General features: G+C 39.7%; 2 protein-coding genes across 2 annotated transcripts in view; one reads left to right on the top strand and one right to left on the bottom strand.

The window, feature by feature from the left end:
- The first annotated feature begins 2,374 nt into the window (after positions 1-2,374).
- LOC128226529 (coadhesin-like) lies at positions 2,375-18,753 on the top strand. Its single transcript, XM_052936451.1, has 10 exons — positions 2,375-2,464; positions 3,906-3,950; positions 14,059-14,144; positions 14,418-14,486; positions 14,669-14,771; positions 15,018-15,140; positions 15,509-15,679; positions 15,815-15,985; positions 16,738-16,905; positions 17,708-18,753. The coding sequence occupies exons 1-10, from the start codon at positions 2,446-2,448 to the stop codon at positions 18,196-18,198; spliced, it is 1,446 nt and encodes a 481-aa protein (XP_052792411.1). The 5' UTR covers positions 2,375-2,445; the 3' UTR covers positions 18,199-18,753.
- A 180-nt stretch (positions 18,754-18,933) lies between these two features.
- The window catches only part of LOC128228937 (glutamate receptor 2-like), a 35,131-nt gene continuing 34,081 nt past the window's right edge, over positions 18,934-19,983 (bottom strand). Inside the window, exons 16-17 of the mRNA XM_052940499.1 lie at positions 19,863-19,982; positions 18,934-19,565 (exon numbers count right to left, since the gene is read on the bottom strand). Of these exons, the coding sequence (XP_052796459.1) occupies positions 19,485-19,565; positions 19,863-19,982 (201 nt within the window). The 3' untranslated portion in view covers positions 18,934-19,484. The remainder of the gene's footprint in view (positions 19,566-19,862; position 19,983) is intronic.

The raw sequence follows: 19,983 nt of genomic DNA, 5'->3' as shown, positions 1-19,983 counted from the left end.
AATTCGTATTGGAATTGGTTTCGCTTGGAATTTGCAAATTTTCGGGAATACCAACAAATACTAAGTTGTCGCGCATATTGCGCGATCGAAGATCTGTTACATTTTCCTGCAGGACAGCATTGGATGATTGAAGAATGTCAATTTCATGGCGCATATTCTGGTTATGTAGCCTAAGATCATTTATTTCCTTGGAACTATTAGTTTTGTGCAACCGGAAGTCGTCCACTACATCACTCACGTATTGGCAGTGCGATTCCATCTCGTTCATCTTGGAGTGGATTGACGTATTGTCTGTCCTTAGAAAAGCAACGTAGGATTTTACGTGCTTTATTTCAGCCTGCATTGAATCAAGCTTCGACACAGCAATGTTTATTGACTGGAGTTTACTGTCGAGATTGTTGATTAGGGAGATGATCATGTTTGTGTCATTCTGTGCGGGCATCTGCGGCCGACTATGGATGTATTGCCGGTATTGCTTGTATGTTGGTGGAGCAAAATGGGGAGGACCGAATCCTGGCGGCGTCATCTGGGGTGGTTGGTCGCGTGCGGGGGAAAATGGCTGACTTCTGGTGCCCAGGTGAGTGTTGTATTGAGTGTTGTACTGGTCATGTTGAGCACGCTGAGTTCGGTTGCCGCATGCACCCAGCGCACTAGTATCGTAGTCTCGGTGTGTATTCATGCTTACAGTTGACGCCGTATTTGATGAAAATGGTGCGGGTGGTCCAGGGGCAGGGATCTGGTGGGTGTGGGGTTGTGGTGGTACCAGGGTACTGCATCATCGGCGGTGGGTGTCGTTCCTTCTGACTTATATTTGTAGAAATCCTACTATTTGTCTGGTGGGTGGGGGTTGGGACTGTGACAAGGCGCTGTGTCATCATCGGTGGATGCCGTTCATTTTGGGTTTTATTCGTGGAAATTCCACTCGTTGTCTGGTTAGTTTGGCTATTGTCTACATTGTTACAATGAGCGTCATAAAATGTGGCCAATGGCTGCGATCCACTTTCGTCTTCAAGTCCATTGTTCGGTTTGGCGCCAGTTTTTTCTTTCTTTTTATTGTTGCTTTTTTGCTTATTTTGAGCCTTTGACATGGTGATTCTATTGGACTATGTAACTATATAACTCACCATACAACATAAATGTCCTAAGTTATCCAAATAAACACATCTGATTCTAAATTAATTTTCAATCTCGAAGGTCCAAAAAAACAAACTCGTCCGACATGTTTGGCCTCGTTTTGACACAAGCAAACTGGCTTATTACCTTCAAGGTCGATCAATATAGTCTAAACGAATGTTCTCAAGAACTCAGTTCCTGTTGGTCATTTATATTGACCTCCTACAACAAATCTTATAATACAGCACATGGCGTTTCGTTATCTTTTCAAGGATGTAAACAGTTCTGTATTGAAAAATAACACGTGTTAAGTCAAACATTGCAAATCCTGTACTCTCATGAATTACCCAACAACAGTTAAACCAAAAACAATCTCCATTACAGTTCGAACATTCAAGCCATTTGGACACTAATCACTCCGCTGGATTGCAACGGCCTAATACATTTTTAAAAGATATGTCTTGTTTTGATAGTGCCCAAACATGGAATTTGTTGGCCGCATCATGTAACTTTTGACTGTTACCCAGATTGCAGTACCGGCCAGCCGTCTGTCCATTGCTTGTGTAGGAAATTTAAGCAGTAAATTTGACTTGTGCTGCTTTTGTTGTGTTTCCACAAAAACGACATAAGACAGGATGCGAAATACTTCTATGACTTTAACATGTGTTTTGCGAAACTTCTCTTTTAATTAGTACAACATGGTAGACTCGCTGTTACCCGCATAAATCACTTTCCACGTGCTGTCGTGCCATTCTAAACGTGGTCGACATAGCGCATTAAAAGAAGTCCACATATACACGTACAAGAAGTGTTCCCAATCTTTGTATATTTGTAATGACTACATCTTATGGCAATTAATCCAGCCTTTCGGACTGTTTAAGGACTTTATTTGCAATATTTCAGTTTTATCTAAACGTAATTAATGTGAATAAGAGCAGATCTCCGGAATAACAACTGTAACTAAGGCAACACTATTTACAATTAAAAGTATGTTCGACCAAAACATGCGTAATATTACGATTATTTTTTGGGGGCGGGGGGGGGGGGGGGTCGGTTTATTGCTTTGGGTTTACCAGAGTTTGAAAAGTGGTTAATGTTCATTTAATGTGTTATCGAAAGAAACACAAAACTCAACTGTTTTCATTAACATTTTGTTCCCATCTGAAGAATAACGTTTCTTATTTAGAAACTTATCTTTCTTATCGCATGTATGGACAATGTATAATAATCAACGCAGTCTTCATACGTGTATATAGTACTAGTCAGTATATACGCACTATACACCTGATCTCTTCCCGTGTTAAAGATTTCTTGTTCTAGTATATCACTACAATGGCTTATGTCGGTATTGGTAGGTATCAAATACATTTGTATAAAGTTTAGAATAATGTAAAAAAAAATAACAAGTATAATGAAGAAACGTTATTAAATTAAATTCTTTTTTGTGTGTTTTTCTTTCAAGTGCGGGAAAACGTTAACAGGGCCGTAATCACTAATGGTCAAAATTTCTGTATCTGTTACAAATAGTATAGGCTCTACAATCAGGAATACAGTCGAACCTCGTTATGTCGACTTTTTCGGGACCTAGTGAAAAAAGTCGAGATAACGAAAAGTCGACTCATCCGAATTACAATCTTTTTTCACTAATCCCAACACGTTAGAGTTGGATTGTACGATGTTTACATCCACAATTGAACGGTCTTGTTAAATATTTTCGTCGTGAAAACAGCAAACTTATTATTGAAAAATAAAGAGAAACAAAGAAAAATTATTTGTGTCAATTTTTTTTCTTTCACGTTTATGGATCACACAAAACACATATAAAACCACAATTGCATACATTTGTACATTGTAAGATTTTATACCGGGTCCTTCTTTGAATTGGTCGACCAGAATTAACATTTGACATTTTGAAAATGTTCATGTTTTATACAATACCAAAGAGCTTGAGCAATAAATGTCTCTTTAATTAAATACATAAACAAACAACTTTAATTATTCGCACTTACCAAGTACATTTTTGTATCCCCCAATTATGACAGTTTGTTATATTGACACGCACGGTATTTTGCGACATGCCGCAAACCGTCATGAATATTTTCACACCTACGTCTCGATCTACAGTTCGACATAAAGAACATAGGAAATGTGTGAAATTTGACCACTGGGACTGAAAAACGAGGTTGACATAGGGAAAAAGTCGAGATAAAAAAATAGGCACAAACAGAGTTATTTTATATAGAATAAGAAGGAATAAATTCGGGACCGGAAAAAAAGTCGACATAACCGGAAAGTCGACTTATCCGACGTCGACATAGGGAGGTTCGACTGTACATCTTTTTGTCAAAACTAGTTACATTATATATGAAACATTTAATAATTCAGTTTTCTGAGCCTGGGGCCTGTTTCAACTACGGCCTTAGTCGTAATGTGAAATTATCTCAGTGCCATATTTTTGTTATTTTTATTTTTGTTTATAAATATGATCTTAAAGTAGTGTTTATGTTGAAAACACACAAGTTAAAACAAAATCTATTGGTATGTTGTCAATTTTGACTTTTCTACAGATGTAAGATTAAGTTACGACTAGAATCCTTTACTGAAACAGGCCGCTTAATCTCAAACTCAGACTCGAGACGTAAGTAAACACTCTAAATAAGTTAATGTCTCATTAACTCGGTTTTTATCGATCTATAAACGATCTATGTATTAAACAAAGATTTGTAAAAATAAAAATTAATAAAGTGGAGGTGTGTTGGTTAAAACACAAACAAATTATTCTCCTTTTCAAGACTGTCTGGCAGTAATTGTCGCGTTGTCTCTGAGTGTCATAGAAGGTAAGTTGACGCGTTGTCTTTGAGTGTCATAGAAGGTAAGCTGTCGCGTTGTCTCTGAGTGTCATGGAAAGTAAGCTGTCGCGTTGACTCTGAGTGTCATGGAAAGTAAACTGCCGCGTTGTCTCTGAGTGTCATAGAAGGTAAGCTGTCGCCTTCTGTCTGAGTGTCATGGAAAGTAAGCTGCCGCGTTGTCTCTGAGTGTCATAGAAGGTAAACTGTCGCGTTGTCTCTGAGTGTCATGGAAAGTAAGCTGTCGCGTTGTCTCTGAGTGTCGTAGAAGGTAAGCTGTCGCGTTGTCTCTGAGTGTCATGGAAAGTAAGCTGCCGCGTTGTCTCTAAGTGTCATAGAAGGTAAGCTGTCGCGTTGTCTCTGAGTGTCATGGAAAGTAAGCTGCCGCGTTGTCTCTGAGTGTCATAGAAGGTAAGCTGTCGCGTTGTCTCTGAGTGTCATAGAAGGTAAGCTGTCGCGTTGTCTCTGAGTGCCGTAGAAGGTAAGCTGTCGCGTTGTCTCTTAGTGTCATGAAAGGTAAGCTATCGCATTGTCTCTAAGTGTCAAAGAAGGTAAGCTGTCGCGTTGTCTCTGAGTGTCATGAAAGGTAAGCTGCCGCGTTGTCTCTGAGTTTCATAAAAGGTAAGCTGTCGCGTTGTCTCTGAGTGTCGTAGAAGGTTAGAGGTCGCGTTGTCTCTTAGTGTCATGAAAGGTAAGCTGCCGCGTTGTCTCTGAGTGTCAAAGAAGGTAAGCTGTCGCGTTGTCTCTGAGTGTCGTAGAAGGTAAGCTGTCGCGTTAACTCTTAGTGTCATGAAAGGTAAGCTGTCGCGTTGTCTCTGAGTGTCGTAGAAGGTAAGCTGTCGCGTTGTCTCTGAGTGTCAAAGAAGGAAAGCTGTCGCTTTGTCTCTGAGTGTCATGGAAAGTAAGCTGTCGCGTTGTCTCTGAGTGTCATATAAGGTAAGCTGAAGCGTTGTCTCTGAGTGTCAAATCAGGTAAGCTGCCACGTTGTCTCTGAGTGTCATGGAAAGTAAGCTGTCGCGTTGTCTCTGAGTGTCATAAAAAGTAAGCTGCCGCGTTGTCTCTGAGTGTCAAAGAAGGTAAGCTGTCTCGTTGTCTCTGAGTGTCATAGAAGGTAAGCTGTCGCGTTGTCTCTGAGTGTCGTAGAAGGTAAGCTGTCGCGTTGTCTCTTAGTGTCATGAAAGGTAAGCTATCGCATTGTCTCTAAGTGTCAAAGAAGGTAAGCTGTCGCGTTGTCTCTGAGTGTCATGAAAGGTAAGCTGCCGCGTTGTCTCTGAGTTTCATAAAAGGTAAGCTGTCGCGTTGTCTCTGAGTGTCGTAGAAGGTTAGAGGTCGCGTTGTCTCTTAGTGTCATGAAAGGTAAGCTGCCGCGTTGTCTCTGAGTGTCAAAGAAGGTAAGCTGTCGCGTTGTCTCTGAGTGTCGTAGAAGGTAAGCTGTCGCGTTAACTCTTAGTGTCATGAAAGGTAAGCTGTCGCGTTGTCTCTGAGTGTCGTAGAAGGTAAGCTGTCGCGTTGTCTCTGAGTGTCAAAGAAGGAAAGCTGTCGCTTTGTCTCTGAGTGTCATGGAAAGTAAGCTGTCGCGTTGTCTCTGAGTGTCATATAAGGTAAGCTGAAGCGTTGTCTCTGAGTGTCAAATCAGGTAAGCTGCCACGTTGTCTCTGAGTGTCATGGAAAGTAAGCTGTCGCGTTGTCTCTGAGTGTCATAAAAAGTAAGCTGCCGCGTTGTCTCTGAGTGTCAAAGAAGGTAAGCTGTCTCGTTGTCTCTGGGTGTCTTAGAAGGTTAGCTGTCGCGTTGTCTCTGAGTGTCATAGTAAGCTGTCGCGTTATCTCTGAGTGTCATTAAAGGTAAGCTGTCGCGTGGTATCTGAGTGTAAAAGAAGGTAAGCTGTCGCTTTGTCTCTAGAGTGTCTGAGAAGGTTAGCTGTCGCGTTGTCTCTGAGTGTTATAGAAATTTGTCGCGTTGTCTCTGAGTGTCATAGTAAGCTGTCGCGTTATCTCTGAGTGCCATTAAAGGTAAGCTGTCGTGTTGTATCTGAGTGTCATATAAGATAAGCTGTCGAGGTACATCTGAATTTCATTAAAGGTCTTGACTCTTGAGTGTCGTAGAAGGTAAGTTGTCTCTCTTTTATTGCCGAGTTTTCCCTTAATGTCCAAGAATGTAAGCTGATGCGTTGTCTCTGAGTGTCTAAAAAGGTAAGCTGTCTCTCAGTTATTGTCGCGTTCTCTTTGAATGTCATAAATGGGAAGCTGTCTTGCACTAATAGTCGCGTTGTCACTATTTGACATTGACAGTAAGCCATTTCTCAGTAATTGTTGCATTGTTTCTAATGTCATGAAAGGTAAGCACACTTGAACTCCAATAAAATAATGTAATATAATGTTATTAATTAGGTGAATTCATATTGGCCTAGTTATTTGTCCGAGGTTAGCTGTATTTGCCTGAGCCCGAAAGGGTGAAATCACCTAATTAGTAAGTATTTTATTAATTAACTATTACCGTTTTGGTTAAAAACATTCTTATTACTTACCTTTAATTCACATTGAAGCCGTATTTATCCCTTATTCATTCATGGTGTCTGCTTTTCTAGACTTGATTTTGCTGATTTTGATTTGCAATTGGGTTGGTCAATTCGGACTCCACGCGTACTTTGACCAACCCAATTGCATTCATATCCCCGATAATGACATCAACCCCGCAATTCATTCCTTAAATTTACACCAATAGTTCATTATCGATAAATCCTCAACTTACAAGAACGATTGGAGCGCTTAGCTTCTCTTACTCTAAGTTCAACCATAACCATACGTTTTTGCTATATAAGAACAACAGAGCAAATAACTTGTCAAAAGTTTATTTTGTTTTATTTACATTTAAAGTTTGGATTTAATGGCGAGGCTCCATGTTATTTACACAAGCACGAATTCACAAGCATGAACAGCGAACGAAGCAATCTGGTCACCTGCCAACTTGGCGTATTACTGGCGACCGCCCCAAAGGGCAAAGCAGCAGTTTTGAATAGCCCCCACTGGGCTTTACGAGTTTGATTATGAAATAAACTTAAGTATTTGAACGTGAATTCCGTCAAGGTGTACTATGGCCGGAACTCACAAATTAGCATTTTAACTTTAAGTATACTGTCTGTATTGATATAATTCCAATAGCTTAATAAATATCATAATTTAAGTGCTGCCGAACGCTAATCACAACTCATAAAGCATTATATACATGACAAACACAAAATATCACGATTTTAATAGGAGCCACGCCGCTGGTAAATTCACGAGTTGTCCATCCGATGAGAGTTTAGGTCCCACGCGTGAAGAATATGCACCCGTGTTTGCGTAGTGGTCAGCGACTTTTCAAATTCGTCGTGGTGGCTTTATACGACCATGGATGTTTCTGCTATGCTGAAAACAGATATGCAAAACGGGCGCAGACAAATGCAACACATGCCGCTATTTATGAACATAACTTTAAACTAATCAAGAGCTAAGAAGCAAAAGGCACGGCAATTGGGTGGGTGGGAGGGATTTTTTCTTAAATAGCAATCCTAGCTCTTATAAAATCTGACCTTTCGGTTCGACTGCCTGGACGAAAGTGAATCGGTGGGGTTGCGCGCTCGATTTAGCGCATGCGCTGAATCTCTTTTTAAGTTTTAACCAATGAAATGCTTTAACGAAATGGCGGGCGCGGGAATCTTTTGATTACGTAATACTGTAAGGCGCCCTCAAGCGGATCTGTTGAATAATTAGATGTGTATTGCTAACGTAAACATAAAGGTGATGAAACGGGTTGATTATTCTCGATAACAACAGCTATTTTATAGTTAATAGCTGGTATTATCGATAAATCCTCAACTTACAAGAACGATTGGAGCGCTTAGCTTCTCTTACTCTAAGTTCAACCATAACCATACGTTTTTGCTATATAAGAACAACAGAGCAAATAACTTGTCAAAAGTTTATTTTGTTTTATTTACATTTAAAGTTTGGATTTAATGGCGAGGCTCCATGTTATTTACACAAGCACGAATTCACAAGCATGAACAGCGAACGAAGCAATCTGGTCACCTGCCAACTTGGCGTATTACTGGCGACCGCCCCAAAGGGCAAAGCAGCAGTTTTGAATAGCCCCCACTGGGCTTTACGAGTTTGATTATGAAATAAACTTAAGTATTTGAACGTGAATTCCGTCAAGGTGTACTATGGCCGGAACTCACAAATTAGCATTTTAACTTTAAGTATACTGTCTGTATTTATATAATTCCAATAGCTTAATAAATATCATAATTTAAGTGCTGCCGAACGCCAATGTGAGATTCTAGGTACTAGAAGCGAACTCGCCAAAATATAAGCATAAAGAAATAACACGCATCACAACCCGAAACAGAACTGGGTTTATTATCGTATAAAACAATTCATACTTTAAGGAAATTTTGGCTCGGCAGCAAGAAAGCAACAAGGAAAGGAGCCTCGCATTACTCAGCAGCAAACTTGAATGAACGGTAAAGCATACCGTAAACGTGTATTAGCGTATCATAAAGCGTCGCTGGACAAACCTGATGATATTTATTTCAATGATTTACCAAACTGCACACGCAGGACTTAAAGTCGCGAATCAAAAGCGCATTGCCCTGCTCGTTCAAGTGGACACCGTCGGACTTCAATTGTTCAGGCGTTATACTATGAGAAATGAAGGAACCCCCAATACCTAATATGGTTTTTTTACAAAGCCATTTAATCGGCGCCTTACATTTCCCATTGCACGCTTATTACTCGAATAGCGCCATGTTGTTCGAGGCGTTATCTGCGATACTGCGAGAGTGGTTGATGGGAATAAATCTTTAAGCGCTCTTATTACTTTAGCAAAAATTGCCATTAACACTTTAGTAGGATATTGGCCAATGTCATTTCCCCCAATGTGAATAATCATGACATGAGGTAGTCCATCTTCATCAATATGTTTCAAAAACGTGACTTTCCTTACAAGCGCTTTAAAGCTTAGACCTCCATAGCCCTGCCACCAAAAGGCACTATTGGAAATTCCCAGGTTCGCGTCGTGCGATCGGGCGTAGCAAAAGGCATGCCTAATAATTGAAGAACCGACGACCCACACGCGCGTCGTTCTATCTAAATAAGCAAAAAAAATTAATAATAATATGTAATATGATGTGATGAACCAAACCTAAAGTAAATTTGGGACCAAATGTATATTTTCATTCCGAACGTAACGTTTGTACGCGTCTGACGTCCACCTACCGGCCTCTTTTATCTGTTCCGTGGTGCAACCCACCATAGCGGCGGTTGTGGCTGCCCCAATGCGAAATGAATGTGTGTTGTACTTTGCAAATTCGAGGTTCATAACAGATAAACATTTTTTTAATACAGAAGAAAACTGTGTGCGTGTAAGAGGAGTACCCTCCATATGACACAGCAACGGACCGTTAATCTTTGGCCTGCGTGCCAGAAAAATATTTAAACTGTGTACAGGGCAAACACTTTTACCGGTTTTATTGATCTGCATAATATAACCCTTTGACTCTTTATCCGTCTTTGAATTGCGAAGTGTAAGCAATAAATTGCCGTCGCTCGTATATCTTACATCACTAAATGCTAACGTGTGATTTACAACAGACTGTCGTGTTACGGCTAATTCTCCTACGCGGAAGAACCCAAAGAAAGCCAAAGTGTATGCCGCTGTAAATAGGGCACTTTCGTACATATTTATAACATGGATGGGAGTGTTTCAACAATAAGGCATAATAATTGTGCCGTTATTGGAAGTCGCGTTGTATGTGCGCGTGTATTCCTTCCCATGCCTGTTATAATTTTAGTGATTATATAATTTTCGGTGGTATCCGCGAACCCCAAAAGCTTGCATTGGGCACCGATAGCACATTTATAGAGGCGAGCTGTATTGGCGGTTAAGCCATCAAGTGACAAGATGAGAAAAACAATACCAAATTGTCAACGGATGGAGGCCACAAATTTGGCAATTGATACGTAAGCCTAAAATTAGAGAACCGGTTTAAACCGACTTGATACGACTGTAATGTATTGCCGGACATAGAACAGCCAATTAGTCGTCGAGCCTCATTTCGTAAATCATGCTCTGAAAAAGTGGTGGAATTGGTGCCCTTTCTGCCAAGTCGGGTACCAGCTGGCGAAGGCGCGCCCACTGCTTTCGTGAAATAGAATCAGCGATATTATTAAGTTTTGTTCGCATATAGACAGCCTTAAACAAAATATTATGGCGCATGCATCTTAACACAAAATGTCTGAGAATGTGCATAACGCGTTTGGATTTCGCAGACTGTTTATTGATTATGGCAACTAAAGCCTCGTTATCGATTCGTAAAATTATCTTTTTATTTTTTAGTTCGGGACCCCAAAGGTACAAGCTAACAGCACAGGGACCATTTCTAAAAACGTTATGTCTTTCATGACTTCATGTTTGCTCCAGTCAAGAGGCCATGGAAAAAATGCCCAATTGCCGTTTAAGTAACAGCCGCCGCCAAGGTCGGCTCTACCCGCACTGTCGGTAAAAAGTTGTAAATGTTCGTTTTCCAACCAAGCATTTTCGGGAATGTAACCTACTCCATTGAAACTTGTTAAGAAAAACAGCCACATGTGGAAGTCCTCGCGTATTCCTTCTGTTATCCTTATTTTATGAAATTCATGTTTTATACCGGACATTGCATCATAAAATCGTCGCAACAAAGCTCTGCTTGAACGAATTGCCTGGCCGAAAAAGCAAAATTTACCAGCGAGTGACTGAAGGTCTCGCAACGTTATTTTCTTCCTAGTTATATAGAGCAAAATTAGGGACTTCAACTCTGAGATTTTGTGCTGGGGTATTCTAATAAGCATTTGTGAAGAATCAATTTCCAAACCCAGAAAAACTATTACAGTGGAAGGGTCCGTGCTTTTTCCATCGTTAATTGGTACACCCAACTGTACACATACTTGATGGAAAGTGGAAAGTAAATGTTGGCAGTTGCCAGTTCCATGTGCCCCGCAAAATATGAAATCGTCCAGATAATGATCAAGTGATGAAATTTTTGAAATGTATTTTACCAGCCAATGGATAAAGGTCGAAAATGCCTCGAAATAATATGGTGCACAACTGGCGCCAAAAGGTAAATTTAAGTTTACATAAATTTTGCCATCAAATTTAATGCCTAATAATTCGAAGTCTTTAGGTGATATTGGAAGTAGCCGGAATGCAGATTTTATATCACGCTTTACCATTAACGTTGATCTTCCCAATTTAAATATCATGTCTGCCACTGTGTCAAATTTTGTGTACGATACTGATTTTAATTGACTAACTATGCCGTCATTAACACTACCGCCAGCCCGTGGATAGCTTAAATGAGTGATAAGGCGCCAACCGCCATCAGACTTCGGTACCAAGCCTATGGGAGAAATTCGAAAAATTTTAAACGGTGGACTAAAGAACGGCCCGGCCATTCGGCCCTCCAATATTTCTTTTTCCAATTTATCGAAAACTACGCTTGGTCGGAGTTTAGCCGATCGCAATTTTTTTGCATCGATGGGTTCGCGCGACCCTTCAAATCCTAAACTAAAACCAAATCGGAAACCATTCTTTAACAACGTTGCATGGACCTTACATCGGGATATCGCTGTAAAAATGCGTCTAAATTTGATGTGTTTATGAGGCTTTTTGGCAGCTAGCCGGATGTCACGGCCATATTTTAATAATTCCTGAGTCCTGCCCGGATGAGCAGCCAAAAAATTGGACATGTAGACTAAGAAAGCATCTGTCCACGAACTGATGTCGTTAACTTTTTGTTGTGCGGACTTGTTGTCAATAATTAGCCGACCGTCCTGGCCTATCATTAACGATTTATTTGACTCCTCGACACCTGATTTAGAATCAATCAAAGAAGAGAATTCTACAAATGCACCAGACACAATTTTATTCTTAATCTGATGCGAGATGTTGCACCCAACATTTGAAAAGACACTTAGCATCTGATTCACTGTGTTATCAATAACCGTTAAAGGCAACGGATCAGAAAAGAAATGTTCTGTACCTGCACCTTGTTCACCGTTCGCGACCGATACATGCGGAATGCTGATGGGCCCATTCAATGGCTGGATGCCTTCCAGGGCGGCGGTTTGTAACCTGCGACCTGAGGTGTGGGTACCCTCCCCGTATTAGCCAAGTCTATGGGCGCTATAGGACCATCATCTGCAAGAGCCACAGTACCGGTAGTCAGCGCCACAGATGCATCAGCTGTAGCCGCGGCAAGACCGGAATTCACCGTCGAGGCTGATGCGGGGACTGCTGCGATTGTGTTTGATTTGGGCGTCTGGCCTGTCTGTACTGGAGGGGTCCTCCTTGCCCGCTTAGCGGCCCGAAACTCTTCCACAATATCTCGAAGCGGGAATGCCATCCGGAAAAAGACAGCAAAATCAATAACCGTCGCCTGACGTATAAATATTTACAATTTATATATAAATATGTATGTGCGTGTTTTAAAACCTCATTCCTCGACAAATTGATCGAGTTCTTGATAAAGTAGACAAAACAAAGTAAAATAGAAACATTTATTTAATGATTTGAATGTATATGTAATGTTATGTACTATAATTCATCAACTAACTAACCAAAACTATTTTAATTCGAACAATTATTTTTTCTTAAATAGCAATCCTAGCTCTTATAAAATCTGACCTTTCAGTTCGACTGCCTGGACGAAAGTGAATCGGTGGGGTTGCGCGCTCGATTTAGCGCATGCGCTGAATCTCTTTTTAAGTTTTAACCAATGAAATGCTTTAACGAAATGGCGGGCGCGGGAATCTTTTGATTACGTAATACTGTAAGGCGCCCTCAAGCGGATCTGTTGAATAATTAGATGTGTATTGCTAACGTAAACATAAAGGTGATGAAACGGGTTGATTATTCTCGATAACAACAGCTATTTTATAGTTAATAGCTGGTATTATTTCATTCAAGAATTGTTAAAAAAAATACTTCATTTCATTTAAGAAAACCTTTCAGTAATCCGTTCTTACCCATTCTGTAAATAGAACGACCCGACTATAACCGGAAACATTTTTTCAAATGACGTCACAATAACGCGGGAAAAGATCAACCACTTGAAATCACTTTAAAACGTAAAATTAAAACACTTCTGGTACCAATATATTTAAAATATAATAAACTAACTAAAATGTTGATCTATATTTTACGGGACCTGCAGACACAATACAACCAATAACAAGATCAATAGCTTTCATGTATATTGTTATGCAATAAATTACGATCCGAACATATCCGAAGATGTTGCGTTCAACGATTGATGAACGCAATTGCCGAAAGGCAGTTCATTTAAGGAATGGAAGTTGAGGTGTAAATATTTATTAATAAAGCACTGTACATTGTAAGGAAGCATGTATTTTCGTCTTATTTTGTAAATCGTTTGCCAAAACGTCAAATGTTTAACCTTCGTCGTCCATTTTGTCGGCGTACAAAATCATAATAGTCGTAAAATCCACCAACTGGTTAGATACAACTGTTATATCAAACCGTACAAAGTGGTTCAATCATTCAATAGGTTCAAGTATTCCAAATAAAGTTAAACGAAGCACAACAAATTTAAAACAGTCGGAAAACAGAAAACAAAATGGCTACCTTTTAAAAAGTAATTTCCAGCATATTTTTCATATTAGGCGAGTTACGACAGCCAATGAAAATGGCCCATTTCTCAAATCCTATATTATGCGAGTTTTGTAGCCAATCAAAACGGAGGAAACTCATATTAGGCGAGTTGTGTTGATATTGGCCGAGTTTGGTCGATATTGAGCGAATTATGGCATATATTGTCTTCAATTGTCTGATATTGGTACCGCAATTGTCTCTGTATCTCGTAAAATACGTAATAGTTAATTAATAATCGGTCATAATAGTGAGGTTGCAAAGCATTATTTGTGTGTGCCTGTATCTACAAGTAAAAGTAGAATTGTCCGTGAAATCAGCATTAGTTTTATTCTAACTTCGGTAAACGTATATCATATTGATGGTCACTTTTAAGCGTGCAACAATGATGATCTTCGATTTTTTTGGTTGAAGTCGAAGGCCTGAACTGCATGAACTGTAAGAACGTCACGGATCCGACGTCGTGCCGTGAGTCTGCGTCTTGTCTCGGGACGACGCAGGTAGGACGTATATAAGCAAATAAACATATATAAATCCATTTCTGATCTGAAGTGCCGCTTTAGATTCATTTTAAGTAATCACGTTATAGATTAACAAAAAATATGAATAACAATCAAGGCTTATAAATATGGACAGAAATCGAAAGCCAATCGTCTATCAACTTGATAGTTATGGTCTTATGGCAAGTAGTATACGAACAATAATTTATTAGTACCAACTAAACTTTTGAATTTTCTACAAATCTCTTCTTCAAATGACTTGCATTCATTTAGGCATGTTTTACATCGTCGAAGGCTGGCCTCTCAGGAACCAGATATGATATGGGCTGTGTTGACAAAATTGTAAGTATTATCAAGCACCATTTGATGCTCTGGATATGGTATTTGTATTAGATAAAATATAACCTGAGTATGTATACCATAAGTATTTAGTCCGTTAAGCGTTGTTATATTTCTCAAAATCAAAGGCAATTGTTGATTCTAACACAACCATACACACAAGTGATGTTGTATGTTGCGAGCAGCAGTGTATCCCGTCCGGGTTGGTGGGGAGGCGTGGGCTGACAGGGTGCTTCCAATGCTGCTCCGACGACGAGTGTAACCTAAATCTCTGTACTGGCGTCACAAGTAAGCACACCTTCCCCTGAACACCGCACATATAATTGAAGAATATATCGTATATACTGTATTATATATGCGCTCTTTCTGATATATTTCATGTTTTATGACAGAGTTACGGGAGTTAGTTTTGAGAAAAGCCGTAAACAACACGTTTGCAGCAGATTCTTTCAATGTATAAACTGTTTATGATAACATCGTACAAAAAGTTTTCATCATAATATACTTTGAATGTTTTAAGTTTTGCCTTCATAGCGACGTCATGTAGAGACGACGAGACGTTTGACTGTGCCCGCGTGAACTCCCTGTTTGACGTCTGTAAGGACATTCACCACGCCAAGATTGTCTGCCGCGCGTTCTGCGGTCTCTGTGATCTCGGTCTCTGTGCATTTCTTGGCTTATAATTGCCAAATGCAAATAATTTATATTCTGTAACAGGAGATACTTATTTATTTCATGCTTTCTCGAGGTTGCGGTAGAAAAAAACCCGTTTAATATCCAGAAAATCTCAGTTTGAAGCACTGCGTTATCAAAGTGTCATATCACTCATTCTGGCCCGTTGTGCTTTGGGTGCTCACTCGGTGAAATATATTGATAGTTTACACAAAACAACAACAACAAATACATCAACAATAATTATCCTTCCTTTCATTTGTGACTTGTACTTTACTTAAAAACACTGGACCATGGTTATGTAGTGTTATAAATTTGCCAATTTGGTAATTATCATTGTATATCCCGTACAGTCGATGGCCAGTGGAGTGGCTGGTCTGGTTGGTCGGGATGTGATGTCACGTGTGGACAAGGTAACAATTCTCGGTCGAGGACGTGCTCCGAACCGCCCCCCGCTCACGGCGGGATCAATTGTTCCGGGGACGGTGTGGAGGCACGCCCGTGTTCTAGGGAGCCCTGTCCAGGTACTCGTATTATAACTGCAATTTCCACTTCAATATCTCAGCCTGCGTTACACAAATTTATCAGAAATATTTAGGGAGCATAAGAGTGTGCATTTATCTTCACTTGTGAACACATTCGTCTGATCACATTACCAGTGGCTGGGGGGTGGACAAAGTGGGGTTCCTGGGGGTCGTGTTCGGCGTCGTGCGGGGTTGGACTGTCCCGGAGGGATCGCATGTGCACCAACCCTCGCCCCCAGCTCCTCGGGGATCACTGCTTCGGAGACAACCACGATGACAAAATATGCTGGCTACGATCATGCAATGGTGGGTAAAAATCGCATAATGATAATAGTAATAATAATAACAACAATCCACAAGATGATGACCGCTTTATTCTTTTAATACTATTCGTGCCACTTTTGTTTGTACAACAACTGTGTATTTGATTTACGTAGGACCCATAGCTTTCGTTCAACAACAGCAATATTAATCGGAGGTATACATTAGTTATATAACATATAACAACGTTTATTCAAAGCGCAATTTGAGACAAAACCTCTAAGACTTTAATTACTAAAGATCCCAAAAAGTTGTAAAGCATTTACATTTTCTCAAAACATTCAATAAATTGATGTTAGATACAGGTTTTGACGAAATTTAATAAATAATAAGGGAGTGAACTCTTTTTTATTCGGCGCCTTTCTCACAGTTTTTTTTTAGTTTTAATCCGGTTCGGACGTTTGTTTTCTAACTCTCTCTCTCCCACCCAGTTCTTATATTAATATTTTTGTCGGACAAGTTCTTAATTTTAACTTTGCTCTTATGGTTAACCCTATTTTTTCCACTGTTGTTTTAGGATATTGAATATTGTATGATGTTTTCACTTTTTTATGCTTTTTGATGTGATGTATCATTACATGGAGAATTTATGGCTGCTCTTGACATAAGCTTTATATCTATGCTTATATCATTTTCAATCTAGCAGTCTATTATTTTGGCCAAATTAAATTCATATTTGACAATTTGCAGTCTTTGTTTATCCTGAGCGCAATAATGTATTGGTTTCAACTTATCAGCAAGTTCGTGGTCCGAATGGTCCAAGTGGTCAATGTGCTCTGTTACCTGCGGTGGTGGGCAGGTCACTAGGAGCCGCTACTGTATTACCCCGACTCCCGCTCCGTACGCGGCCGCCTGCTCAGGAAATGACCGGGACTGGAGGATGTGCAACAACAATCTGTGTTCAGGTAGGCGGTTGTGCGCTACATTTTTTCAAAAATATATCTCTAAAGTTGCTTAAATCCACCTGTTAGCAAACAAAATATATTCAATATAAATAGTTGCTATAAGGTGTTGCTTAGCAAGAACGCATGAATAAGAACGTCAAAATACTATGTACCAAATAGTTTACCATTTACAAGATATAACTCTTACACCAGTCGTATCTGAGCGGTTTGGTACTTTGCATACACGACCGATACACTTATTTTGGGCTTGATACTTTTGATTTAGTATTGAATTTCTTTAAATCATATTCATCAGTATCGGCACAGTCACCCTTTTTCAAAGTTGTCAGTATTCAATGAGGACATGGAAGTGGAAGAAGGCTATGATTAAGAATTTTATGTAATTTATTTGTACTGTTCGCAAACAAACTAAGTGGAATCTGCCCGTCAACCAATTAAACTAAGCACGTCCGTAATGCCATTCTCCAACAAAGAGATTGTCATTTGTACCGCAGTCAACAGTAAAATGTAGTAGAAATATACGCCAAATCGCAGATGGCGGCAGGGGGTCTTTGATGTGTGAAATCGATTAACACGCTACATAGAATGATAAAAAATCCATTTTGGGATAGGGCAAAGCTATAGCCACAATGATTTGAAACCTTGAAACGCTTTGCTAATTTGCAAACACTATACATATTATCATAAGGCGTGATCGTATATGCAGCTTGATTGTGGGTCTTTCACGATTCTTTGTTTGTTTGCCTTTGAACCATAGTGGAATAAACATTAAGAGACATCATACCATGTATTTATATCGCAGGTTTAAATGTGATGCTGAACGTGTCTGGCCCTGCCTACATCCCGCCCTGCCACAAAGAACACTACTCCAACCGAACCTACGAGAGGGTTGACTTTAGTAACTGTAATATGACATTCACAAGGAACACAGCCGTCTCCAACAATACAGTGGACCACTTTGACTACACTACTGGGAATTTCAAGTGCCCACAGACCGGTCTGTACTTTATAAAATTGCATTTGTCCCAGCGCTCTATCGGAACAAAACACAACTACTCGTTAACCGTCAGTTTACGATGTGGCCTCTGTGTTAATGGTAAAGGCGTTAGAGGATTTTACCCATGGGAAACCGATGACCGAGAGATCGGGGAAACTATGACGTGGTTGAACGGCGGGGACGAAGTCGGCGTCGCCCACTGTGCAGGAAGTTATCCGAATGCGACTTTGCCTGATGTGCCGCTCGACCTTGGACTTGAAAACACGTCGTATTTTTCTGTAGTCTTAATAGCGTAAAAAGGAATCTGTACTCTTGTTACTTCGTGTCACCAAACATAGACTAATCTATTTGTCTGTCTATGTTATCGTAGTTTATCGTTTTACTTGGATCACGGACACGAAACGTTGAATCATGATCCAAATCAGTTCGAGCTTCATATAAATATCCCTAGAAAAAATTGTTTATGTATTTATTGAACAGAGTTAATGCAACAGAACTGACAATCTTGTTTTGCCCCTTCATAATTTATAAAAAGGTGACTTTGACAGTAAATACCGCATATCCACCATAAAAAAGAAAGAAAAGAAAACCAACGTCCAGATGCTTGCCATTCAAGATATATCTATGTTGACATTCACTAATGTTATACCTATTTTCAAATGTATGTCCACTATGTTTTAAATGAACTTGCCAAGTTTTGAGCAAAGAAAGATCGTTTCAGATTAAATGTTGGTGCTGGTTTTTATTAAAGAGCAAAAATTTGAATATAAGGTAACCGGTGAAACATGACGGTCCAAATATATAACCGAGCATTTTTTACAATCCAGAATGTCAAGCCCCACACGGGACCATTAGGCTCATACTTAACTGTATTATATTTATTTTACTGTATATCAATCATCAAGAGTGTATTTTGGAAATATAAGTGTTTGATCTGATCCTGTCCGTTCTTTTATTAATGCTCGTTCGTCAATGACTAGAACTACACCACATAGGTAAATAATTATTTATCTGCAATCAATTTTAGACAATTAAAATCAAATATAGAAACACAACAGTAATGTAATAGTAAAGTGATATTCAATTTCGATAAAGAGTAGATAAAAACAACATGAAGTTGTAGGTCAGATGCCATATGATATGATTGTTCGAACTTCTTGAACAACAACTTGAGCCCTTTTGCACAAAAAGGTACTTCCGCATGACGATGGCATCTATTAATATCATACAGCACTAGTATAAATGCAATTACAATGTTTAGCAAGTTTCTACTTGCAAACATGATTGACTCAGAAGTTAGTGAAATATGAATTCGATATGGTTCGATGAGCATGATATCATTAAACAACTGAGAAAAATACAGTGTCGTGTAAAGACTGTCAGTGTCAGTGAATTATCCATGAAGGACATCACACACGGGATTTCTCTCTGCGCATGACCGCCAGGAAGAGCCGGAAAAGTCACCTTTATAACGCTGCTCTGTGCAGTCCACTGTTGACATTTAGAATAACCCCGTTGTATGTAGGATGAATATAACGAGAAGTCAAAAATGACACCCATCTGAATGGCGAGTTGACAGACGTCAGGTAACGGCGTCATTCAATGTGGTGATCTCGTCGCTTGGCGGCCGATTGTCGTCGTCAAATGATATCAAGTGAGGCTCCTGAAATGACAACAGAATCCCATGGCGATGACCAAGTGTTCAACGTATTGGACACCCGGTTAGAGTATACCGCTTGCTCCCCAATCGTTGTTGACTAGTACTGGTTATCGCTAAATTCCTTTCGATTCAATTAAATTAAATAAAATTATTAATGACATGTAATTAAACTATTCTAATACTATGCAATGTATATGTTCGCCGCTATAACACATGTAGGCTTATAGCTGTTTAATATTGCAACGTAAAATACAATTAATCATACCGTTACCATAACAAAATCGACCATTTTGAACTTACCCCTCCATTGCTCGTTGTAAATGTGATCACAGGTGATGATGGCGTTTCTATGGTGACGCGTTTGGCAGGTGCTCGAATTGTCACCTCAGAGTCGTTGGTTTTGTTGACGCGATATATATCC

Source organism: Mya arenaria, chromosome 3, assembly GCF_026914265.1.
Source record: "Mya arenaria isolate MELC-2E11 chromosome 3, ASM2691426v1".
Lineage (NCBI taxonomy): Eukaryota > Metazoa > Mollusca > Bivalvia > Myida > Myidae > Mya > Mya arenaria.
The sequence above is the reverse complement of the archived record's forward strand: the minus strand, read 5'-3'. Positions and strand labels throughout refer to the sequence as shown.

Coding starts and splice junctions, on each gene's coding strand:
- LOC128226529 (XM_052936451.1), top strand. Junction 3,951..14,058: donor GTCTCTGAGTGTCATAGAAG/GTAAGTTGACGC, acceptor TTTTGGTTGAAG/TCGAAGGCCTGAACTGCATG. Junction 14,772..15,017: donor TCTCTGTACTGGCGTCACAA/GTAAGCACACCT, acceptor TTGCCTTCATAG/CGACGTCATGTAGAGACGAC.